Genomic DNA, 26,496 nt, shown 5'->3' with positions numbered 1-26,496 from the left:
TGGCTTCTTTGTCTGCTCGGAGAGTTTTACTTTCTTCAAAGGTTGGTTTGTCTGGAATCATGACGCTAACTTGAACGTGTGCTATTCACTCGCCAAAGCTTTTTAATCAAGCGGGGATAGAGCAGGCAGACATGTAACCACTGCTCAAGATGATGTGCAGGGCAGCAGTTTCCTTAGGCCATGCGCCTTAAAACCGGTCACCATTTACAATCTGGTATGATGCATTTCTGCTGAGAGGGCACTTCTGTGAAACAATAGGCTGTCTGCTATCAAGGACAATGCAACAGAGTGAAAGGCTCTTTAAAAACCACTGCCATGGTGATTTTCATCGCCATCAGCCAGATTAGCCACAAACAACCCGTTCTCTTTTTCCTCAGCCTCAAAGTGATGTATTTCAGTATTCAGGTGCTGATGGAGGCGGCTTAAACTGAAGGCCTGACAAAGCGCTGGAGCCACTGGAGTCGTTTTTTAATAAACCAAGTCAATAAGAAGATCTTATCTCAGAAGAGGGTCTCACTTAGTGGACCCATGCAAATAAATTTGTTCCGGAATTAATGCCAGTCAATATAATGGAAACACTTTGGAGAGTACAGAAAGCCATCAATTTATTGTGGAATTAACCAGGATTAGATAAAAGTCGTACAGGTTTCACAAATAGATGTATGTGCTCTTCTTCTGGCCTCTGTTTAAAGTAAGTGCGACAGTAAAAGACAGTTCATCATAATGTTTTAAGTCAGCTCCATCTTCCCTGGACATGCACATGAGGGATGTCTGCATCCCGCCTTTAGAACTATACAAAGGATCTGAAATCAATCTGGTTCATCCTTTTCTCCCTGCTCACAAACATCCATCTTAGGCTGGCAAACATGAAAATAAGCGTGAGCGCCCGAAGAAAAAACAGACAATCGCCGTTGATTGAGCACGGATTGATTTTTCACTTGATCAGACTTCAACTTCAGTGGGAGAATACCAATCTTCCGCACGAAAGGATGATATGTGTTCGAAGGCGTTGATTAAAACGAGTCTGTCACGTCGTTGGTACAGATTGAGTGCCATTGCAGCGCACAACCTCTAACTCTCCTCTCGCCGACATTAACACATCCATATAATCTCGATGTGAAGATTGTATAATTTAGTGTCAGATCATATAACTCCACTTTGATTTACTCAATAAAAGAATTTGTCCACAGGTCATAGGAGTGGCTCTGATTTATACGAGAGCAGAGGTAACATCGCTGACCCGTGTAGTGGAATGCGGCGGGTGCCCTTGTTGTGGTTTGGTAATGGGTTTTTGCTCTAGTAATCCCATTTTATAGATTGTGGTTTCCTCGGTCACAAAATGAGATTGGTCCATGCACATTCAGCACAGTGTTGCTAATGTTCCACTTAATACTCGAACGCTGCTTCCAGGTGATCTGGAGATTTAGCCATTTGTTACAAAAGACAGTGCCAACTTGTCTCTCTCGTATGTTTCTGCACAATTAAGATAAATAATACACGAGAGACCGTTTTAATCGGCAGTTCTTATAGTTTCACAATGACCTCAGAATGCAAAAACTTGAATGACACTTCAGTCTGTGTCCGTCAGTTGTTGTTTTTTTAAACTTCATTATAAAGGCTACTTCATTATATACATTAGTTAACCATGTATTTGTAATTCGTTTTAATCCCACATGGGGAAATTTCATTGGTGCAACGCAGGTAGATACAGAGGTAGATACAGAAGAACAGATCACTTATAGGAAGTCTGAAAAACACTTTCAGTAGAAGATCTCCTATAAATAAATAAAAAACTCCCATAGACAAATAAATAAATAAATACATAAATACCATTGCATGTGATCACGACAGTAATTGCACATGAATATGTGTCACGAATATGTGTCACGACAGCACATGAATTTCACAGTAATTGCACATATGACAGAATTGCACATGGTTAGGTCAGTATTGTGAGTGTTCAGTACTAACAGTGTTTGTTATAAAGTCTGACAGCAGCAGGAAGGAAAGACCTACGAAACCTTTCCTTCACACAGCGAGGGTGGATCAGTCTCTCACTGAAGCTGCTCTCCAGAGCGGAGAGAGTGTCCTGCAGGGGGTGACAATCATGGTCCAGCATAGATGTGAATCTAGCCAGGACCCTTCTGTCCCCCACCTCCTGCACCGAGTCCAGAGCACAGCCCAGGACGGAGCTGGACTTCTTGATGACTCTGTCCAGCCTCTTCCTCTCCCTCTCTGTGATGCTGCTGCTCCAGCAGGCCACACCGTACAGGAGGGCTGATGCCACCACAGAGTCGTAGAAGGTCTTCAGGACCCTGTCACTCCAAAAGACCTGAGTCTCCTCAGGAGGTAGAGCCGACTCTGGCTCTTCCTGTACAGTGCGTCTGTGTTATGAGTCCAGTCCACAGTCACCCCACAGTCCCTGTGGGGTGACTGTGGGGAGCTGATGGTCCGGGGCAGATAAGCGAAGAGGAACAGATGCAGGGCATTGTCCAGCTGTGGAAGAGGGAGCATGCAGCTGTGCAGGGGGAGGGGCGGGTGACCGATCAAACCTCAAGAAGTGAGCATTTAAATCATTCACCCACTGTAGATCCCCCTCTGTCTGGGCAGGGGGGATTTTGAAGCCCGAGATGGTTTTCAGGCTCCTCCACATTCCCTGAATGTTCTTCTGCTGCAGCTGCTCCTCCATCCTCCTCTTGTAGCCGGCCTCAGCCTGCCTGATCTTCCTCCTCAGCTCCTTCTGCACAGTCCTCAGCTCCTCCTTGTTCCCTGACCTGAAGGCTCTCTTCTTCTCCTTCAGCAGAGCCTTCAGTTCACGGTTAATCCATGGCTTGTTGTTTGGAAAACACCGCACCTTCCGGGAGGGAACAATGTTCTCAAAACAGAAGTTGATGTAGTCCGTGATGCACTCTGTGATGGTGTTGATGTCCTCCCCATGTGGGTCATAAAGCTCAGTCCAGACAGTGGTGCTGAAGCAGTCCCTCAGAGCCTCCTCGCTCTCAGCAGACCACATCCTCACCTCACGGGACACCACAGGCTGCCTGCGCACAATGGGTTCATACACAGGCCTCAGATGTACAAGGTTGTGGTCCGAGCTGCCCAGGGGAGGGAGGGGGGAAGAGGAATAAGCCTCCTAGGTGTTGGCAAAAAACAAGTCCAATGTTCTATTGTTCCTGGTGGGGCAGGTAACATACTGGGTGAATGTTGGTAGAACAGAAGAGGGAGAAGCGTGGTTAAAGTCACCAGAGACGAGGAAGAGAGCCTGTGGGTGCTGTGTTTGCAGCCTACAAGTGCAGGAGAGCAGTGCTTCACAGGCATTTTCAGACTGCGATCAAAATCACATGTGAGAACTCCCGGGGAAGATAATATGGCCTCATGCCAATAACCAATAGTTCAATATCTCTGTTACATAGCTGCTCCTTCACTGTGCAGTGTTCTGGTTTGGACCAGCTCGTGTTCACATACACCGCCAGACCTCCACCTCTTTTCTTCCCGCATTCTCTCGTTCTGTCCGCCCGCAGCAGATGAAAATTGTCCAAACCTACAATAGAGTCTGGCATTTCTGCTGTTAACCAGGTCTCTGTGAAAATCAAGACGCTGCTGTCCCTATAAATCCTCTGGGACCGCATGAGGCTCGCTATTTCCGTCATTTTATTTTGAAGGGACCTCACGTTACCCATGACTACGGCGGGAACCGACTTCCTGTTTCCTCCTCTCTTCTCTCGGAGTTTACGTCCAGCCCGTCTGCCTCGTTCCGTTTTCCTTAGGATGTCCGCCGGGATAACGTGACGATCTCCGGGTAAGACGACTGTTCTCCGCAGTTTCATTAGTTCCTCCTTTGTGTAAACGCGGTACGGCGCCGGCCGGGGGGCGGGGCCGGAGCCGGGGCCGGAGCCGGGTGACTCAGAGCCAAGACACATCACAACGACACGACGAAAACACTCAATCCAGCCGAATAAAGTCAAAACAAGTTAATTTAAAGCGATTCCAGTGCGTGTCCCGATCGTTCGTGAAGTTCCTCTTTCATATAAACGTGTATATAAACGTGTACCGACGACACGCCGTACTTTAGCGGCGGCCGGAGGGCGCGGGGGGGGGGCTGGTGGGCACGCTCGGAGCTAGCTCACATCACAACAACACAACGAAAAACGCTCAAATCCAGCCGAAAAAAGTCAAAAACAGTTGTATTAAAAAACTATTCCAGCGCGTGTCCCTATCGTACAGTAAAATAGAAAAAATATACTAACTATATTTACAAAATATAGGAGATAAAGCACAATAAGTGTGAGAAAAAAGAGAGAGCGTTTACAGGCTGCTAGCTGTACCAGCGCCTTATGTGCAGTGCTCTATGATAACAAATCATTTCGTTCATATTTACCAGAGGAATTATTGTTTTTATGTTTTTTTTCCCCCCATACTGAGTAAATCCTGAGCCAATAATTGAAATTTCTCAGAGCATACAAACAAACAGAATGCGCTCATGCCATTTGGGTAATGCGTTTTCTGCGGTGATAGCGATCCAGACAAAAAGGAGGGGCAGTGATCCAGCCCAATAGAGGCCTGTTCTATCAGTGGGACGGAGTGGGATCTTTTTTGCTTTGACAGGGAGGGCTTTGGGTCGACTGTGCCCCGCTTCACAACGAGGGCAGGGAACTGTATTCAAAAAGCTGCTGATGCCAAACACTCAAACAAAAAAAAAATGCTGGAGATGGATGAATTATATTTCGAAAGGGGACGAGGAAGAGCAAACACCGCCGCCCCGGTGCCGCGGCATGGATTAACTATGTCCATGTTCAAACTAAGACACAAATCCGTTCTTTCAATCTGGAAAAAGTGTTAAGCGCCTTTGCCTCGTCGCCCCTCCCAACTGACCGCCCCCCTGTGGATATGACGCTTTGAAACAGAAATAAACAAGAATAACAAACAAGCAAAAAAGTACAAAAAGACTTGGCAGGCGTCCCGGAGAAAAGGAGGAGATTTGAGAGAAACACTAATGCATTTCAGAGGCAGGCAGAGGCTTCTCATGTGGTACAGCAGGGAACGGGCAAAGGGACCTGAGCCTCGTGCTGCAGAGGGAAAGACTTGGCCTTCGAGAAATCAGCAAACAATATAATGGGAATAAAAATAACAAATTGTGGTGTGATTCTTCGACCCAATAGCAGAATGTTTCTTTTTTTTAATTACTGACACAAAGGCAATTTTGTTGTACTGTCGACACATAGCAGCGACATGTACATTGTGAAGTTGGTACATGACACTGTAGAATAAAGGAAAGGAATAAAGCAACCATTATTTGGGGAATTGTGCCTAAAGGGATGTATGGTATAAATGCTAGAGCTTTAGGGAAGGGAAATATTGATTATATCAGTCATATTTTTTCCAGAGAGAGAAATCAGTCAGTGATCATTACAGAAGATAAAAGCCACGGGACGCTTTTAATGCCAACACAAGTTACAGTAAATATGGAAATGAATGCTATGTCTTATGCCTGACATGTAAGCCAAAGTAGTAAAAGTAAAAATCCTATATTTTTGAGGAGTTTGAGATCTCCATTTGAGGCAATTACAATAAATGTTGTTCATGTTGTTGCTCAGACTGCTAAAATAGGACCCCGTCTCAAATGGGGTAATCTTCAGACCGCAGCAATCATTGGCCAATTACCTGTTCTCGTTTCGCTGTGTGTACCGCGGTTGAGGGTCAGCGTCTCCATCATTAACGTCATAACTGGCCTCGGGGTCCTGCAAAGAACACAAAATTAAAAACTGTATTGAGGTTCGAGGAGTGGTGTAATTTTCCTCCAGGGCTCAGGCAAATTATTATAACTGGAAAAACTACAATTACGTCTGGGTGGATGCAGGAGTAAACAGTGTAGAAGAGTGTACTTTTCACATGTTACGTCCTTTTCTACAGTGCATTAAAAGTGTGTTGTTGAATATCAGTAAAAAATATAATATGTATGAAAATCTCACATTCAAGATTATCTGTCGCTTTTTGATGCGCCAAAGCGACATTGTGTTTGTGCCGATAATAATCTAATCTTGATTTACATAATTCGCTATGAGGTCTGGGTGATCCTTCTCGATGCCGTCGTCGAGGATCGTCACGACGACGCCTCGCCCTGTGTAGCCCTGTGCCCAGGCCTCTTTGGTATTCAGGTCCTGATGTGCCGGGTCGGACTGCGAACACAAACGCAGCAGTTTTTTTAAAGTTGATTCTATACTGTAAATAAGACCTCAAAACATTTTCAGTTAGATTCATCACTAACGATTGATTTAGGCGTCAAATGGTCTGCGACATTTTTTTCAATCTGTCCACTAGTCAAACAATTATTTCTATTGTAGTTTGAGGCTTCTTAAATACATTATCAATCAAATAAAGGTTTAAACATGGTGGTGACTGAAGGCTTCTAGATGGAGAATATTTATGTATAAAGTACCGCGTTTACTGAACACTCGCAATACTGACCTAACCATGTGCAATTCTGTCATATGTGCAATTGCTGTTGGAATTCATGTGCAATTCATGTGCAATTACTGTGAAATTCATGTGCAATCTATGTGCTGTCGTGACACATATTCATGTGCAATTACTGTCGTGATCACATGCAATGGTATTTATGTATTTATTTATTTATTTGTCTATGGGAGTTTTTTATAGGAGATCTTCTACTGAAAGTGTTTTTCAGACTTCCTATAAGTGATCTGTTCTTCTGTATCTACCTCTGTATCTACCTGCGTTGCACCAATGAAATTTCCCCATGTGGGACAATAAAGGAATATCTTATCTTATCTTAAAAATAATGTTTATTTTGCTTTAATAACGCCACTGTTTGTTAGAAAATGTCTTTTCTAAAAGACATTTTATGTTTTTTAGATATGGTCCAAATAATGTTATTATTATTTTTTAATCAATGGAGATCATAAGATGCTTTAAAATACTACACGTTGATAAACGTACTACCAGTAGAAGCCCAACAAGGCTCTTTTTTTAAAATTGTTTGGAGTTTTTTGCCAACGTCGGACATATGGCTCCTGACCTGTAACGTAAAGTCATTGATGCTCGATCACTCACTCAATTAGTGCCTTCTCAAATCACCCTAATATTAATAACCATTAATAACCTGCGGCCTGGTTAGAACAACATGTGGTCTGTAAACAGTCAAAAATACATTAGACTGCTTCCTCAGGCTGCAAAACATCAGTACGTTCAGAGGACCAAAGTCTGCTGAACTCTGGCAAAAACAATTTCTTCTTTCAGAGAAAACAGTGCACTTTCTTGAAGGAAAAGTGTTACAGCCCTGGAGCTCTCCAGTGAGAGGCAAAGGAAGGGTTCAAAGCCTGTTTCATGTATTTTTGTCATTCTCTCTTGTTTCTTGGGCTTTGATGGTGCACGTTTTAAATGCGCAAATGGAGGCATGATGCTTTCTAGGAATATTGAGTATTAAGATTGCCAGATGCAGATGCATTCTCTCACAATATTGATTATTAAGGACTCTGCATGTGGTGGCGCAGTTGAGACTATATTAGGCAATGTAATGTATTTGGCCTTGGAAGATTGTATTTTAAGTGTTATTATTCAGGATAAGTATTGTAAGTAGTGCAATTATGTCAAAGAGCATGCCACCAGCTTGTTTCCATGGAGATGTTGCTGCTAAGCTTGAATTGTTTCACAGTATGGCAAAAACATATCTATCATCACAGAGATGGCCAAGGGTCAGATCTGTGGAGAGGCGACCCAGCTCGGAGGGTTTTTCGAGGAAATGTATTAGTTTCCATAGGAGCCTTCAGTCATCATATTTCAAATTTCTTGGTTGACATTAAAAAAAATCTCATTGTACTATATAAATAACTGTTTAATACTACTAAACTAACCATTATAACTAAGAACTAGTAGGTCTATAATACCACATTATTTAACAAAGAAAGTAGTACTATTTTATATTGATGTCTAAAAAACAGCATTTAAAAAAATCTGGATCGAGTGTCAAATCTATTCTTTACTATCAAAATTGGGTTGACATTTTAGTGCCCTGGTAACACTAGAGGTATTTGTTTTGTTTTCGACACAAAGCAGCAAGAGAAATGACTAGAAGATTAAAGGTTTATTGCCGAATGGCAGACGGATAATCATTGTTGCCATTAATCCATGGACGTGACATGTGTGCTTACAGGAAGGGCAAAGGAGGCAGATGAAGTCGACCTCAAGCAGAAAAGAACCAGCAAACAAAGACACAGGACAAGCATTTTCTCTGCATTTAGGTAACACAGTTTAATCTGGTTTACTGTACATTGCATGGAGATAGTGTGCAAGTAAAGAGAAAGTTACTTCACACAAGTCATGATACTGAATGCTAAGCTTGGTAGATCTTAAAAGCCTTCAAGGTCTAATAAAAAACAATTACACAATAGAAATAAATAAAAAAATGTCTACACTAATGCAGTTATCAACAAGAGTGAGTGTACGCAAGGACCTTTGGTGTAGTCTGCTGTAAAACAAACCACGATGAGAAATAATAACTGAAAACAGAATCACATTACAGAAACCGGATAGAAGAATTAAAGTAATACATTGTGGAAAACTGTTTGGCAGAATGAAACTGTGAGATGTAAAAAATCTTTAATTGTATCAAATTGCGTTATGAATAACTTTATATATTTGTGCTCGGCATGGAAACCTCTAACAAGATCAGTTTATATCAGCAAGATCACAGTAATGCCAAATTAAAATGAGGCTCATTACTCACACACACGCACACACACACATAATTTCTTTAAAGTTTCTGGGAGATGGTGTGATGAAACTTTAATTTCCAGGATTTGCAGCTTATATAATATAATAAGACATTTACTCAGAGATGAGGAGAGCACATACCAGATACCACTGCTTGGGAAAGTCTGGGTCTGAGGGATTTTCAAACACATCCCTTTTCTTTCGGATCTTCACGACTTGCTGCTCCGCCCACAGGACCTAAGGCACACAGACGCACAGGGAGAGTGAACATTTGCACTCTGCTCCTCCACCGGAATGTCATTAAATCTGCTCTAATATGAGAGGAAAAAATAAACACAGGGGGAATCTGCTCCCAGTTGGGCTAAGAGTAATAACTCAAAGACATGTGAAACCAATATCTTTTATGTCTAGACAGAAGTGTAAAACCAAGGTGTGATTGAGAATAAGCTACTTTTATTACAGTTCCATGGAGGGGCATAACAAGAGAAAAAAAAGGCAAAAGGTTCACATTTTAAACAAGAGTGTGTACCGTATTTTCTGGACTATAAGTCGCACCTTTTTTCATAGTTTTGGCCGGGGTGCGACTTATACTTATATGTATATTTATGCTCCAGAGCGACTTATAGGTGATATTATTTGTTATTTTCACACTTGCAACCGCATTTCATACTTAAGTGCAACTTATATATGTTTTTTTCTTCTCTATTACGCATTTTTTGGCTGGTGCGACTTATACTCTGGAAAATACGGAAACAAGAAATTAGAGAAGATCATTAGGCAAAATGGGATCACCAAAAGTTTATTAACATTAAAGGGGAGCGCTCTTAAAGGATCATATTATGTTTTCTTCGTATTAAAGTATTTCGTATTAAACTAGAACATAAATATATCATATTTTCTAATTTTGTTCATTGTAAATCCAAAAATTGCCTCTTCATAGTGGCATTTCACTGTAACAAGAAACAGATTGTCATTTACTCATTTTTTATGTTAGAAAAGTGTCATTTTTGAAGCCTACATGTGTCAGCTTGAGTCTAACTTAAAAAAAAACACACACAACTAATCACAGTGATGTGGGCGGGGTTAGGGGGTAGCTGAAAACAGGAATTTTCTGAGCACTGGAGCCTCAGTTGCAGGACGATACAGGATTAACTCAAACATTGACTCAAACTACAACTGTGAGTAAACTAATCATGACGGAACACCTTTGAAACAAGACTAAAACCTCATTAAAGTTGAGTTTGACTAATACATCAACCAAATAATTACTGAACAAAGTGAAACAGAAAAAGGACAAAATGAACATATTTTACTTCATTTACAAACGCTTTTTGGTGAAAATGGCTTTTATCTATTACAATTACAATAGTATGATGATTGACAATTTTGTTTGAAAAATGGCATGCCCTGGGAAAGCTGTTCAGAGCCACATCATTTTGTTTTATCACACATTTCTAATAAAGGAAAATTGAGAAGAGGCGTTAATCAGCCAGTGCAAAATACTTCAGAGAGATATTCGAGCGCTGCAGAAAACTAAAGGGTTTGAAAGAGGCGTACAATCAGGCTTTTCTGTTATTACTGTCTTCCATAAATGCACACTGTGCTTCCAGTTGCAGATGCAGCTGATTTGTTTTGTCCTCTGAAAACCCACATTGAGTCTTTTAAAAGGCTCAATGGATTCTTGTGCCAGTTCTGTTATATTTATTTGTGGTGGATAGAGTGGGTCCCTGTTGAGTGGCTTTTTCTTCTTGCTGGACTTTTGTGATTGCGTGCTCTTAAAACTTATTGTGTGACAAAAACAAGCGGAGCGATGTGTGCCAGCTGGAAAAGTAAAGAGAAAAATGCACTTTGAGAAGAGACGGCCCTGACAACAAGTGACCCAGCACTCATTAACATTTAGCTTATTCCATTAGATTTTATTACACAAGGCTGGCAGCGCGCTCCAATGAAACCACAGCTCAATCACAAATAATGACTGTACAATTAGAATACAATTACACTTATGTTTGAAAGGCTTTTGAGCAGATAACGTATGATGATTCAACTCTGCTAACTTTCTTGAAATTACTTTTAAATGAGTAATGTGATCGAACGCCATTTGGACCAGCCTTTATCCCTCAAAACCCAACGTGACTAGAAACTAAAATATATCTTTCAAATCCACCCGGCAAGGTGTTTACAGAACAGAAGGCCTCCCTGCTGTTTCAAGTCAATAGTGTTATGAAAATGTCCCATAGCCAGTATTTTCGCTGCAGACAAATAGAGCCACTAGAGCTCAAGAATAACAACTAAATGATTTTAGCTTTTTACAGATTATTATAACACCTGCTTGGAAGGTTGTTTTCAAAATGTAACATACCACTGAAATGTTCCTTCATTGAAATTTCCAGATGGCATGAAACTCTAAGATATTGACAGTGTTAATGGTTTAGCAGCTGGGGATAATCAAAAACACCATTATCTTGGCATAAAATAATTTAGCATTTTACGTTGTTCCCAAGTCAACAGATTGTTGATGGTCTTTTGTTAAACTGCTAAGTAATAATTCAATAAGACTAAACTTGGTGATTATTAACCATGCTCCACACCGACTGATCTTTCTCAAATGTATCAACTGAATCATACTCTCAGGATATTGCCTTATGTGATGTGGCTGTTTGTGACAGAACAAACCAACATCTGTTCTTTTTCTTCAACAATTGAATTAAATGCAGAAAACAAATGGAAGATATTTTAAGAAAACGGCTTTGAACGTAAAAGGGCAAATTGAAGTACATAAAAATGATAAACATAAAAAAAAGACATCTCAGTATAAAAAATGATAGCTTCTGCCAAGGCAGTGGATCATGTAATCTCAAGGTCTTACCCAATTTCCCACCTGTCTGTAAAAGGACAAAGGCGTGAACTAAGAAGCAGATTATCAACTGGTTGAATTAACATTATTATTAATAACTTATTATAAGTTAATGCAAAGCAACCAATCATCAACAAACCACAAACATTTCATTTGAACATCATCAATAAAACAAGCTAAACCACAAATCCATGCACTGGTATCATAAAGTGGACTGCATGACTGAATTAACTGCATTTATAGACTCCCACACTTATTGAAAGAGTTAAAGTGTCTTTTAAAGATAAAAAAATAAGCTTTCTCTGATGACTCAGAAGCCACTGAAAGACTCCGTCTTGTGTAAATCATGGAGACACTGCACTTTGATGCAGAGGTTTGAGCACAGGGAGTGTCTGATCTTATGTCTTACAACTACAAAAGAAAAAAGAGTCCTGGATAGAAGAGAAGAGGCGTTTAGTATCTTAAGTGTAGGCAGCGATGGGAATACTAATAGAGTAATTTTTTGTGAATTTACCATTACACGGTCCAGATTATTGTATTCTGAATACTTAAAACTTACTTTCACTTTAATTTGTAATCTATTCTAGAGTCTAGAGTAAAAAACCCAGCATAGGGTTAAAAACTGTGTTTTTCTCACTGACACAGTGCAGCAAATTGTTTGATCAAGTAACGCCATGTATCACTATTATTGTAGGAAACTACCCATATTTTGAATACCACCAAATTATAGCGTAATTGAACACAAAATTAGCTACTTCCAAACAATTAACTAAATATGTGCAATAGGGCTTGGTATTGCCAAGACCCTCGCGATACGATACGTATCCCGATACTTCCGATACAATTCCCTCATTACGATACGTATCCCGATAATTAAAAAAAAAAGGGTCTTAAAAATGTACCAAATGGATAATGTTTTTACTCTGGATAAGAAAATGTATTAAATTACATGTTTATCCACAAAGCACTTATTTATAAATCCATTCTGCTCTAATAACTTCATATATCCAACCAACTGATCCAAATAGAATTATAAGGAACATATTCTAGTAAAGTACTGCATGTTTCTTGCCAAAAAATTGACATGGTTTGAACATGCTGCAGCAGCATCTTCTGCACAGATTCTGATGAGGTCCACAGCTCCTTCTCACCTCGGCCGAGTGTAGTGTGACTGAGTGTGACTGATACTGAGTCTGTGGCGATATATCGCCGTATCAATTTTTTGAACACAACCCTAATGTGCAAAAGTATTGTCCAGGAGAATTACTAGAAATAAGATAATGAATTTAACTACTACTTCAAGGGTATGAGCAATTATAAATATCAAAGTGGTTAATATGCCGCTAAAACCACATCCCATTTCACAATGGTTTCTATTTTCTAACCTCATAAGCAATCATTGTGTCTGTAAGTGTTGATTTAACACTGTTATTTCTGGATGTCGTGAAAATCTTTAGAAAACATTCAATTGAATAAATTTTTTTCTGGGGTCAGGGACTTTTTTGTTTACCACTGAAAGCTCCTTAACAACGACACCAGATCTCAGCATGTTAAAACCACAACAGCGGCCTCCCCAAAGCCAATCGATCAGCTCTCCTCTAAAAGAACCCTGTGCGCAGAACGGAGAGAGGCGATGACAAACAGCGCTCTGTGGAATAATGACAAATGCCTGTGCAGCTGCCAATATCAACTTTACACAGCACCATTATTTTGACGGGATGATTGTAAGCGACAGAGAAACCACAGACAACGGTGGCAATATGTGTGGGGCTGTAGTCGACCTTTGAAATGATGATTAAAGCAAGAAGAGCTCCTAAAGCAAGAAGAGCTCCTAAAACCATTTTTCCTTACCAAATATCTGACCTACAATAAATGATAAATGATAAGATTGCATGCATTCACTGAATACCAATGTTGCATACAGAAAGGTTCAAAGAGCATTTATAAAAAAACTCACTGTGTCTTCTCCTTTCTGCTTTTGTACATTTAAATCTTTATAATCCTCAAAAAATTCATGTTTGGTAACTAATCAAATGTGATAGACAGGTGACATGTTAAAAACAAAACAATGAATGCTTCTGAAATTGTGAAAACGTTGTGTTGTAAATTTTAACTGTGAACCTTGATGAAAAAGGCCCAATTACTTAAATATAATTGAAAAAAAAATCTTCTGTTGTCACTGAAATCCTTTTGAATAAAAAACAGGTCAGAATGAATTGTGGCTAATGAAAGAGTACTTGGACATTTATGGAATCCTTCTGCAATTAGGATGTCATTGTGAGGTGGTTATTTCTCCACTGGCTTTAATTGCAATCCAAGATCATAATACATTTAACATTATTGTTTGCAAGTGGGCTGCAACAATTGATTGCACGTCTATCAGAAATCTACCAATCTTTTCTTTTTCTGATTTGAAGGTTGAGAAGTGATTGTTATTCTAATGCGTATAGGCAGTTGTTTTTCTCAGATCGTACACCAGTGAATTAAATACATACTGCATGTTTTTATTTTTATTTTTATTACTTTGTTTGCCTTGCCTGGTTTTATTAACTTTGTTTGTAGAGTACAATTTGTACATAAGGCAATTCAACAACAGGAAAACCTTTATTAAAATCACAAAGACAGGACAGAAATCACAAAACAGTTATAAGAGTGCAATTAAAATCCTACCAAGATAAACAACATTTTGTTTGGCCTAGATTCAAACATTGCTAGAGTAGAGGCCTGTCTGAAGCATTTACCAAAATTGCATGCATTTCTCCCTTTGGCTCAGGGGTGCCAAAAGTGGGGCGGTGATGCTGAGAATTTTAGAAAATCTATTTTTATTCCATTTCTCACTAAAAAGACTGTCACAAGATGGAAGAGAGAGACTGAAGCTTAAATAGAAGTGGCCACTTAAAGACGCCAAATCAGAGGTGCTCAGAATATACAATAAAATACATATACGTTTGCCAATAAACAAACATAATCAATCAAAAGGATCAATCACTCATAGTATCTTATACACTAGGCGTATTAATGTAATCCTAAATCTCCGAGAAGAACAATTGTGTGATCAAACTGTCATTAGGTTTGGGCCTCGACTCGCTAATGAAGAGGAAAAACACTTTGGGCACTCCTGCTCTGACTAATACTACTATTATTCTGACTGGAATTCATGCGTGCCATTTTGTCTAATGCAACCGTAATGTTCCCTGGAAGGACAGTCAGAACTGTTTAACTCTCCTGTGAGAACATTAAAAAAAAAAGCATTCACAACTTCTAAAGCCACTTTCTTTTGTTATTTGTCGTTTTGTAGGAAGGCAGAGCTAATTATCACAATTTTCCGCGCTTTAAAAAACCTCTAAAACCAACTGCTGGCCATAACTTGTTAACATCAATTTGATCTGATTCCCAACACGACTGGCTTCAATAGATGTCACCATATCCCTATATTCACTAATGATGTTCCAGGACCTCGCTGCTCGTCACACCACATCAGGAGGGCTCTATCTGGCAGCTCCGGAAAACAACAATCCTAACCAGTGGGACTGCACACAATGGTCAAAGGATTTAATGGACCTGGTTTTATAAGTGTTGAATCTGGCAATCATAGGTATTTGAGTATTGGCCATGCTGTGTCAAAACCAACAGTGTGTGAACTGCTTTCAATATGAAACTTACACAGCAAATTGTTTCATTCACATGCCTGACCTTCACTTTCCTCCATTAGTTATGTTTACATTCAAATAGGTCTTGTTGTTAAGTGACGGTTGAATGGATTATTGACCTTAAAGCGCTCTGCCACATCCTCAGTGTGAGCGTTTGAGTCGAGTGACGAGGGGGAGCATTTTACCGGCTCCAAGTCACCTCATCCAGCCATCAAACGGATTTTCAAGCACTATTGATATAGTGAATGGCAATGAAAAGCATTCAGTATCAAAAACTGACATTTAGAAAACAAGGCCAACACCTCTGTTCACAATAAGTGCCCATTTATAGTCATCTTAGTGCTTCATTGTTTACGGAGCAACAATAAAAAAATACTTTGACAAACAGTTCACACAAATATTCCACTCTGTTTCTATTGGGTGGACAGGTATGACAGCTAGCCCACTCTCACCAGCTTCCCTGCTGCTTCCTTGGCTCTACTGTGGACAAAAATGTTCGCATGATACTCAGCATGCAAAAGGTTATGACATTATATCGACACATAATACAGCATATTAACCTTTAGGTGTGCCGCCCCATGTGCCCTTTGCACACAAACTAAAGGTCACTGTCAAATACTATTTGCTTTCTTCATTTAATGTTGAATTTTCAGGGACCATCTGTAAACAGCAAGATAATCATAATCATAATGAAGTTTTATTTCTTCATAATTAATAAATCCACTCTATCTGTGTCACACGAACGAGTGACAAAACGCCACGCTCCGTGTGGGTCAGTCTGTATCCACTGGGTTGTGTTCCAAAAATGTATACCGCAATATATTGTCAGAGACTCTGAGTCACGGTATTGATTTTTAATTATAATTTTTTTTGTGTGGCCTGTAGGCTTTACTAGACAGGAGAGGCCAGGGTGAAGTGTTGGATAAGAGAGAGGGAAGGACACGCAGCAAACAGCCGGAGTACGTGTGCTGTGCCTTAACCACTTGACCACCAATATTAATTTATTATGAATTGTCCAGGCGGCCATTTAGAAGCGAACTCCTAAAGAGCGTTACCATCCTGCAGGAAAAGCAGAAGCTGCTCAATCTGCCGGAACACAAGCTAATGACTGACGTGCAAACGAGGTGGAATAGTACTTTTGATCTGCTGTTTGTGCTGCGCTCCTCTGGGCCGAGGTGGGAGGGCGCTGTGGACCTGATCATATTATATAACTGTATCATATTGTGATCCCTGTATCAGGATACGTATTGTATCGCAAGGGTCTTGGTAATACCCAGCCCTAGTATCCACTGCGCCGCACTCTGTGCTTGTACTGTATGACAAAGTCTGCGGAGACGTCTCGGGAGAAAGAGTTCTTGTTTTACTTCATTCATTCTGCCACTAACTCAATGTAGATGCCCCAAAAACACACCGTGCACATGCTGTATTTAATGAAGGCGTATGGAAAGGAAGCAATGTAAACGCATTGCATCATTACCCACATTAGTCGGATAATGCCAGAGGGGAACCATCACCTGAGCTGGAGCTGTGGCAGTTTTGAGAATAAGTGGGTGTTTTATGTGAATGTGGAGGACTTTGGCAGCAGGAGTCCTTCCCTGCGCTGCACGAAGAGCAGCCTCAAAACACTCAGTCACTTGACAACTTCATCTGACGCATTAAAAATCTACTGCGACCCCAACACTCAACCCTAAGTTTGAAAACCAATACTCTATGTGAATACATATAGAGCATTTTGAAAGAACCAAAAGGGTTCGGGACTCGCGCAGTTTCATCTATTGACAGTGTATTTGCGGCTAGAGTGTAACAATATCAGTAATAATCATAATAGAAATTTTAGTAATTGCACAGCCCTTGTATACCAGAGCAGCACTGTGGTTTGGGAGTAAGTCGAAACAATCTAACCAAAACAAACATGGCGGTGCCGACCATTATATTCCGGCCAATTTTAGGAGAAATACGGATTATTATTTTTCAAAGAATTTAACACAATGGCACATATTTGTGGATGAGAAAGAACACCAGCATGAAGTATTTTTTTAAGATCCCGGCGCCGGCTCTCGGCGAGTCTTCCCAGATTGATTTTGAAGAATTCAATTCAGAGTGAGACACAGATCAATCTGGCGTGACTCAGGTGATACTTGAGCCACAAATGATTGAATTATAATTTTTTTCCAATCTTGCAACAAAAACAAAAGAAAATCTAACAATAAGAAACAAAGTCTGTATTTTCCTGTATCCTGTAAGTATTACTGAACAAAAAACACCAACTAGTTATACATGTCTGTTTTGAATTCTATGGGCTGTTATTCAAAGCAGATGATTGTATTTTACATTGTTGCATTAAGCAGCAGCATGTGTTCTTTCAGCAGATAGAGCTGAAGTGCTCTGTGTGAATAGAAGACATAATTAATGTGCCACAATTGCTTTTCTTTTTCTTGCTTTTCTTTTGGAGATGTGGGTTATTTGCAATGTGTCCAGTCAAGTGCTTAATCCAGTTTAGTTTGAAAAATCTTATCACCCTTAGCAGACAGTTGTGCCAGGCATTTCTCCAGCACAGACGGCTGAAAATACATCAAAACAATCAATATCAACCAAAATAAGATATATGACCTGGTAATGTTCCACCGTGTGTATAATGGATTTGTCATAATTGCCAGAGAAAATTCATGCATATGAATATCCCACTGACGACCAATCAGAGGAGGATGTATTTTAAGAGCGATGTTCACCTCTTCCAAATGAGACTTGGACATTTTTGTTGGGTCTCAGCTGTGGTGTTATTTGCCAGCATATTTTTTGCATATTTATATCTAAGTGGTACATAACAGACAGATGGAAAATAATTATCTCACACTTGAAGAATACACCAGAAGCTGTCACTGAGTGTGGCGTTCCTTTATTGCTGTTGTGGACATTGTCTGTGTGTAATCAAATCTGCTTTTGGCCTTTTGTCACCAGCATACTGTGCCCGGGGGCGAGCTTGGATGGTGAGAGCTTGTTTTTTTTTACCTGGGGATCTTTTTGTAGTCGGTTGTGTGTGGTCACATGGCCGGACAAAGCCCTCCTCTCCACTGCGTGATGCTTGAAGTGGTAATAATCTCCAAAAACCTGCACAGACAGAGGAAAGAAAGGTTGTGAATTCACCTGCAGAAAAGGCAAAATAACACCCCAATTTCCAGTGAGGCGTTTGTGTGAGCATGTTCGGAATAGAGTTGGAAATAGGCCTTATTTTTGGGGGGAATCAATGTCCTTGCAATTTGTTTCCCCTATTCAAAGCTCAATGAGCTCAATCACAGAACACCAGTTGAGTTTGAATGGCTTTACAATTCAGCCAAACATAGAACATGCATAAATCAACTTTGACCAAGTGACACTGGCATAAACAGAGCAAAGCAAAGAAAGAAACCTCACTATGAGATTTCAATCTGTGACTCTGGGTCATACGGCGATACTCAACATATTCACACAGAGCAATTATCTGCTGTAATTGGATCCATTCACTTGTTGAAACTAGATTCCAGGATTTAAAAAAATATATATTATTAGCTAATATTTTGCTTTCTTTTCTACTAATTTACTAAACAGGATCAGAATTGTCAAGTGTGTAATTAATTACTGGGCAAACACAAAGGATTTCAGCCAGTCACAAACAGTCCCTGTGAATGGACGCAGTATAGCTTCATTTGGCCACATCTATAAACCAGCTGATGACGGGACTTTATTCATTAGGAGACAGTGCAGTATTTGTCGAGTTGCTGTCATGTACTGTCATGTCACACTCCATAAGGGGCTTTTAGGGATTGGAGTGTGACAGACAGCTGTTAGCAGTTAGGCCCAAACACACTGCATGGCTGAAGAATTCTGAAAAAAGTATATAAAATAAAATCATCAACAGGAGCATTTCCATATGAGGGAAGACTGAAACATGAATTGCTAAACTAGTACAATAATTCTCTGCATATCAGATTGTAGTGGTGTAAACCAGTTTTCCAGGGGTACGTGAGCACTTTGCCAGGCGATACATGGAATCAGATTTTACATCCATTATTATGTTTCTGTAGGATCATTTGGGCATGGATATCATTAAACATAGAAAATATAATAGTTGGTGGCAATAGACTAGTAAACAGATTAAAACAGTGCTAGACAATACAGAGTACAAAAAGGCTGGAAAAACTGTTTTATACTAGAAAATATATCGTGATGTTTTCAGAGGAAATCTTGTTGTAGTCTGCGATTTGCTAAATATGGCCATTTCAAATTTCAATTAGATTGTGATACATCTTACAGTCCTAGTGTCAATGTAGCAGTAGCGTGCGCCGTGCAGTGACTTTTATGGATGAGCAAGCAGACTTCATCAATATTTAGTGATTAGCACAAAAGTGAAAGGGCGAATGCCAATCCTACTGAGCTAAACTCCCATCTCTATAAAAATGTGCTGAATAGATTAAATAGGCTCACTTCACTGACTAATTCATTACACAAATTACTGCTCTATGTTTTTAAAATACAGCCTGTATTTCTACCTAACGTCTAATCATTAGTAATGTAAGAGCCTTAGCTCCAACCAAAGACTCAAATCAGTTTGTTGAAAGTTGGCACTGCTGTTGCTTTGCTTCTCCTCTGCACATGTGAAGTTAGGGCAAAATCTTCAAACATCAATGATTCCCACACAGGTTTATTCTGCCTGGTTTGAGGCCGTTTTGTCCTCAGTGTGTACGCACAACTCTGGTTCTAAAAGCTCATGTTAGAGAGCGGAGAATGAACATGTCTCTGAACACAGTCACAAGGGGCAGGAACCAAGCATCCCACCAGCCTGTAGGAAAACAGGCTTATTTGGATATTTTTCAGAACAGTTTAAATATAGTAATTTTAGATTCCTTGATTGCCCTGATCACACACCATTGCACTGTAGGCATGCGTTTAGATAGACGCCCGTCTTACCGTATTTTCAACGGGGTATTTTAAAATGTGGAAGGGCATTTTCGAGTGCAGGGTGCGTGCACCACAAGCGGCGCACACACGGTCAACGAGTATGGAAAGCCAATATGATCATAAACGAGCGCACGGCGTAAAATCAGACGGTGCACGGCATTAAAAGCGCCACTTTATTTATCATTTTTCTTTGATATTCCTAACCAAGTATAGCTCAAGACCTGGAGATGGGTCCTCAAATTTCCTACAGGCACAATAAAGTGTACCTTAACCTTAACCTACACAGCAGGGGTACATTCTTCATAAGGAGTCTTTTGAAAAAGTCCTGCAGTCATTCAGACGGGGTTTTATTACAAATGTATTATAATTCATGCAACTATAAGAATGTTACCCTGCGTGCCTTTCTTTTTTTTAAATAAACATAAAGAGTATAAGCATAGGAGGAAAATGTGTGTGCAAAGTACAGAGATATACGCAAGAGAAAGCAGCTTTCATTTAAAGAAAGAAAGCAATGTGTACAGTAAGGTCAGCGGGGACTGGCTCACCTTCAGGAGCCCAGTGGAGCGCAAGAGGAGCGGAGAGGGAGAGGGGTGTGTGTGTGTGTGTGTGTGTGTCAGGATGGGTGGATGTGTGCAGAGGGAGAGAGAAGAGTTCAAACAGTAGGACAGAAGCTCTCCTGGGGCCAGGGCTGAGTGAGTCTGCTGCCTCAGAAGACCACCGCACACACCCACACAGACAGCAGAGGGTTGACTGGTGCAGACAGAATTTGACCTTGCCAACTTTTGTACTTACTCAAAGCAAGGAAATAGAAAAGTACATTTGATATAAGATTTTAAAATACAAGGGTAATATCTAAATTATTTTGCGTTTTTATAACCAAATATTTTATTTTACTCAGCATTTATGTAGTTCTTTTTTTGCATTGGAATTATGTGAACAGAGCTTTTTAAACATCCAATCAAGTAAGCGCCACAGATTCATGTGTTTTAATTATATATGTGCATAAAATGTTTGGGTCATGTATGACCCAGGTCAGATTTAAAAATATATATTTCTTTAGGATTTAGGATGCATGAACAATGAACCAGTCAAAGTGACCTAATGATGAGAGAACACTGTTACAAGTTGGTTTTACTTTTCAGTCTTGATAAGCCTGAATTTGTCATCCATTTACAAGCATGGAAAATAAATAAATATAAATAAATCACCTAATCCTCCATTGAAAGATACAGATTAAGTTGTTAAAATAAAAGGTCAGGCCAAAAATAAGGCTTGAGCCAGCTTGTGACCATGGTAATGGCGTGGCCATGGTAACTAAAGGTGAACAATATGAATAAATCATACATCTATTACCACATATGGTATTACCCCAGAGGTCCCACTATGTACAGTTATTGCTAAATGTATGACATTTTCTCAAATTACACAAAGTGTGCCTCTGCAAAACCTCAGCGATGCCCGTCTGGAAATCAAATCAGGGCTAAGAACAGACCCTCATCGTGTGAAGTCAGATGGGAAGAACCGCTCTAACCTGACAAATTATGAGGGCCACTTTCAACCTTGATTGGAGCAGGGCACAAGGCTAATTTGTGCTGCTGTGAGGTCGCGGTCTCACCGGGACAAGGCTATTTCCTGGAGCGCTGATGTCCACATTTAGTTGGTGCCTCGATTGGATTGTGGGACATTGAGTTGGGGAGAAGGGGAGGTGCTGCTGGACGCCCAGGAGAATGGCTCTACTGGTTGGGGTGAAAAGAGTCATTTGGGGGGAGGAGAGTGGAGACAGAGGTCTATGCATGTCACTGATAATAATAGAGCGCTCTGGGTCATTAGTCACTCTGCCACTGTGCGCTCAGAGGATTAGCCCCCCTGGCTGCATGAAGGGGGCCGTCCTTATACGATCTTGCTGCCCTGTGCATTTCTTACAAGAGCTTTTTATTAGTGGCTGTGAGACATTTATGCTTACCTTTTAGCATTTATCAGCCAATGAAATACTTTGACTGGGACCACTTGCTCTGGAACAGTAAAAACAGAATCCCTGAAGTCTGAAGATGCTTCAAAAATATGCTACAAAAGTTCTTCACAAAAACCTATAATAAAAAAAACATTACTCACACCAATGACAACAAATGCTGTCATGGTTGCTCTGCTTAATCAAAAAAAAAAAACATAGCCTCTTTGGTGGACCAGGCCTATTCCTCTTTTAATTTGCCTTCTGAGAATAACGGCAGGGCAAATAAAGGATATACGAATGAATGAGCAAACCTCAAAGAACATGAGGCCATAGTCTGCATGTTGTTCACAGTGCAAACACAGTGCAGTTCAAAATAGCAGGAGGTAAATAACCGTGCCATGGTTTTTGTGCAAAACTATCCTTTCATCTTTCCCAGGAATATAATTTTGCTTTTCAAAGAATTATCAAATTAAAATATTACAACAAGATAAATCACCACAGGAATTTACAGATGAAATTCGTAATTAGGTGTTACATTTAGAAAATGCCATGCACAGTGTGCTTCAAGAGGTTCTGCTCATTCTTAATATGTGACTCGCCACCGCAATTGTCGGACCATGTCGGCCTCGGTGAAACTGAGAAAAACAGCATTTTACTTTTTTTCCCCCAAATTTGTGATTTTCGGTTTTTTGCATTATGTGAAAGTTGAAGATATGGACCAGCCATTCGATGTATCAGTAACAGTATTTGCAGCATTAAAAGCATAAATAAAGCCGTTTAAAATGTGGTGTTTTCGGGCGCTCTCTGGACGTGCAGAGGGGTGTGACCGCATTTCCATATGAACAGCTGCGCTATTGTAGTCAGCCAATGGGCTGAGCCGCCAGCCGCATGGCTACTTGATAAGCAGCAACACAGGGACACGCAACACACACTGTGTAAAATCAGACTGCAAATGTTGACCTGTTATTTGCTTACAGCTTTGATGCCAAGAGACCAGGTGTGGTGCTTGCGAAAAGTCACTGTGGAGCAGAACCAGTGGAATTTCAGCTACTACGCACTACAGCTGTTCTGCCTCCGGTTGACAATCTCCATGTCCTGGTCCCACCTGGATTGAACATTGACAGGCAGACCTACCTGCATGAAAAAATCAGGCCTTTCTGTGCTGACGAGGCAAAAGACATCACATGCCCAGCGCCGAGAGTCACAGCACAGAAGACGAATGTGCAAAAGAGGCTGCGGACGTAATTGGACTCTGATGGTGTACCTATGATGTCTATTATCTCATATGTTGCAGTTCGTATACCTGGCCCTGGCATCTGTTTATAAGAGTTCTTCTATTGAGGGTGTTTTTTAAACTTCCTATAAATTATCTGTCCTTTCCCCCTGTATCTACTGCGTTGTAACATTAAAGGCTATCTTATCTTATCTTATCTTTTGTTGTTTGTGTTGAATCACCTGTGAATTATGTTTACCGACAAATGCAATGAACCCTATTCTCATTCTGATTCTTTGATTCTATTCAGGGCCTTTTGTAATCCAAGTATTTCCATTTTAATATAGTAACTTCTAATTCTGATTCAAGTCCAGTTACCATCAATAACAACACTCCTCTTGAGTCTTCAGTGACAGCTGTAGGGGGAAGGTGGTGTCAGTGTGACAGGGGGGAGGGCTTATCTCAATGAGATGCAAATGAGCCCCCCTGTGACTCTGGGCTCTCTCAGGTGAGAAACTTTAGAGGCCGTTTTCTCAGTGAATGGTTTTGAGAGTTGTTTAAATTCAAATGACCACAACTTACTCAAATATTATCAGATCTACATGAGTGAGACATCATTGGAAAGCTTTGAATTCACACTTTCAGAATCTGTGAATAACTCAAAATGTCTCCGGGTAGACATGTAACTGGATTGGCCACGTTCAGTCACATATATGACCAGGTCTCATAATAACAGCCAGAACCTCCAGAATTCAATGCCTGAGGTGTTCCTACTGGAGCCTGCACTGCAAGTGCTAGTATTGTTAAGTCCTTGAGTCCTTGAGTATTGAGTCCTTTTAGGTTTATTTACAAATGGTTCTGTAAAGACAAAATGAGAAGCTTCTTCTCATTTCTGTTTGAATGATTGGCTTGACAAAAATTATGTTACACAAGGATACATGCAAGCTGCAAAACCTGTGGTGTTTTTTCTTTGTGTCGATGATATTGATGAATAGACAAATCAGTTTGCTTCATAGACTCATTTTAATCACAAGGCAAAGGGATGAGGCATAACCCAACCCGATGCTTTAAGTGGACAAGTACTCAAAACCACTACTTTTAAAAATGCCCCTTCTCTCAGCGATCAGCATCAATTCTCCTCTCGGCTTTAATAGTACCGGTAATCTGAACGGAGCTGACAAATTAGGAAAGGCTAGACCTGCGCAGATCCAATCAGAGTTTATCTGTGTTGATCTGAACACGGTGCACCCCGGTTAGATTTGTGTCCTACTTTACCCTGATGTGCTCTGATGTCACGAGTGGAAAGCTTATGAGATCGAGATCAACCTTCTTGAACTGCTTGGCCCTGTGATGATAGGAAAACGGCCACCTGTCAGCAGTGAATGTGCCTGTCAGCCCCTGTCAGCCCTTGTTAGCCCCTGTCAGGAGTGAATGTGCCTGTCAGCCCCTGTCAGCCCTTGTTAGCCCCTGTCAGCAGTGAATGTGCCTGTCAGCCCCTGTCAGCAGTGAATGTGCCTGTCAGCCCCTGTCAGCAGTGAATGTGCCTGTCAGCCCCTGTCAGCCCCCGTCAGCCCCTGTCAGCAGTGAATGTGCCTGTCAGCCCCCGTCAGCCCCTGTCAGCAGTGAAGGTGCCTGTTCGCCTCTGTCAGCCCCTATCAGCCCCTGTCAGCACCTGTCATCACCTGTCAGCACCTGTCATCACCTGTCATCACCTGTGAGACCATGCATGTCCAATATAGATGTTGTGAATATAGCTCTGTGCGTGATTTTGCAGTTCTTGGCTAAGAAGTGTCTATCTTAAAGTTTTTTTTACACCCTCTTTTGACACTTCAACTCTCATTGATCATCATTACTCACCCAGACAAGGTGCAATTTAACAACAAGTCTACAACCTCTCCTTTTCACACATGGCTCTACTCTATTCTACTGTGCTGCCCGGTGGTCGAGTGGTTAAGGCACAGCACACCTAAGCCAGCCTTCAAGTGTAGCTGGCCATGAGTTTAAATCCCGACGCTGACAATTGACTGCATGTCTTCCCTTCTCTCTCATCCCCCTATTCCAGGGGTGGGCAAACTACGGCCCGCGGGCCACATCCGGCTCGCAGCGCCTTTCAATCCGGCCAGCCAAGCTTGTCCAAGTAATATAAAAAAAAAAAAAAGACTTATTATTATTATTATTATTATTTTTTGCCCTCAGGCATCTGTCTGCACTTGTATCAATAAATATGACGTGTAATGAATTATAATATATATAATAATGAATAATAGATTCAATAGCCTATATTTGACAGAAAAGTGATATTTTATTTGATATTTAATTTTTGGGATTTTTTGTAGATGATGATCCGCTACTTGCCTGGATTCGAATATGGCCCTCGGAGGAAAATAATTGCCCACCCCTGCCCTATTCTCACTCATCAGTCCTGTCTAATAAAGCCTATGGGCCAAAAAATAAAAAACAATAACCCCAAAACGATACTGTGACGATATTTTGAACACAACCCTACTATGAACTGCATTAGTCAGTGGTGTAGGGGTGTGTTACGGTGGCATTGTGGGTTTGATTCCTGGCTAGACCATTTGCGGAATGTCTATACCTTCTCCCACCCCATTTCACGGTACAGATGTCTTGTCAGATATGGGCCAGTAATTCTATACATTGAAAAGAAAGTATGTATGAAAACTAAAGTCAATGTTGCGCTACATGAAAAATGTGATAAAAGAAGTTCTTCTCCCATCAGAGGCAAAGTGTCGACTCTTTGAGACGGGCAAATTAGGCCGCGTGTCTGTCAGACATCCTTTAAGCAGTGCAATTTGTGATTAGACAAGAACCAACTATTTCAAGCATTTCATTGGGGGGAAAAATTTACTTGTAGGCCAAAGGGTCCGTGTGAGACAGACAAAGTGAGCTGGAGTCTTCAGTTTGAGTCGTAGCACCACTGACAGTAAAAGTACTTTATCAAAAGGCTTCTGTCAGTCCACAAGCAATGAAGGAAATCAAATAACCACCGAATTGTTCCACCTCTACAGCTCAGTCACCACACACGGATGTATACTGTAAAACACATTTCACTTTTTGACACTTCAAACAGGCAACAAACAAATATATATGTTGCACTTCAGGCCAGAGTATTTCATGCTTCAAGATTTTACCTTTCGGGAGA

General features: G+C 40.6%; 1 protein-coding gene across 2 annotated transcripts in view; it reads right to left on the bottom strand.

The window, feature by feature from the left end:
- The window catches only part of furinb (furin (paired basic amino acid cleaving enzyme) b), a 143,979-nt gene that overhangs the window by 85,795 nt on the left and 31,688 nt on the right, over positions 1-26,496 (bottom strand). For both annotated transcript variants that reach the window (XR_011924510.1, XM_072434774.1), the window contains exons 2-5: positions 18,244-18,342; positions 8,872-8,967; positions 6,048-6,176; positions 5,662-5,738 (exon numbers count right to left, since the gene is read on the bottom strand). Coding sequence is in view for 1 of the 2 variants with exons in the window: in XM_072434774.1 (XP_072290875.1) it covers positions 5,662-5,738; positions 6,048-6,176; positions 8,872-8,967; positions 18,244-18,342 (401 nt within the window). In the remaining variant the exon portion in view is untranslated. The remainder of the gene's footprint in view (positions 1-5,661; positions 5,739-6,047; positions 6,177-8,871; positions 8,968-18,243; positions 18,343-26,496) is intronic.

This window comes from Eucyclogobius newberryi, unplaced genomic scaffold, assembly GCF_026437365.1.
Source record: "Eucyclogobius newberryi isolate DKJ021-1_F unplaced genomic scaffold, fEucNew1.0.hap1 SCAF_7, whole genome shotgun sequence".
In the NCBI taxonomy this organism is placed as follows: Eukaryota; Metazoa; Chordata; class Actinopteri; order Gobiiformes; family Gobiidae; genus Eucyclogobius; species Eucyclogobius newberryi.
The sequence above is the reverse complement of the archived record's forward strand: the minus strand, read 5'-3'. Positions and strand labels throughout refer to the sequence as shown.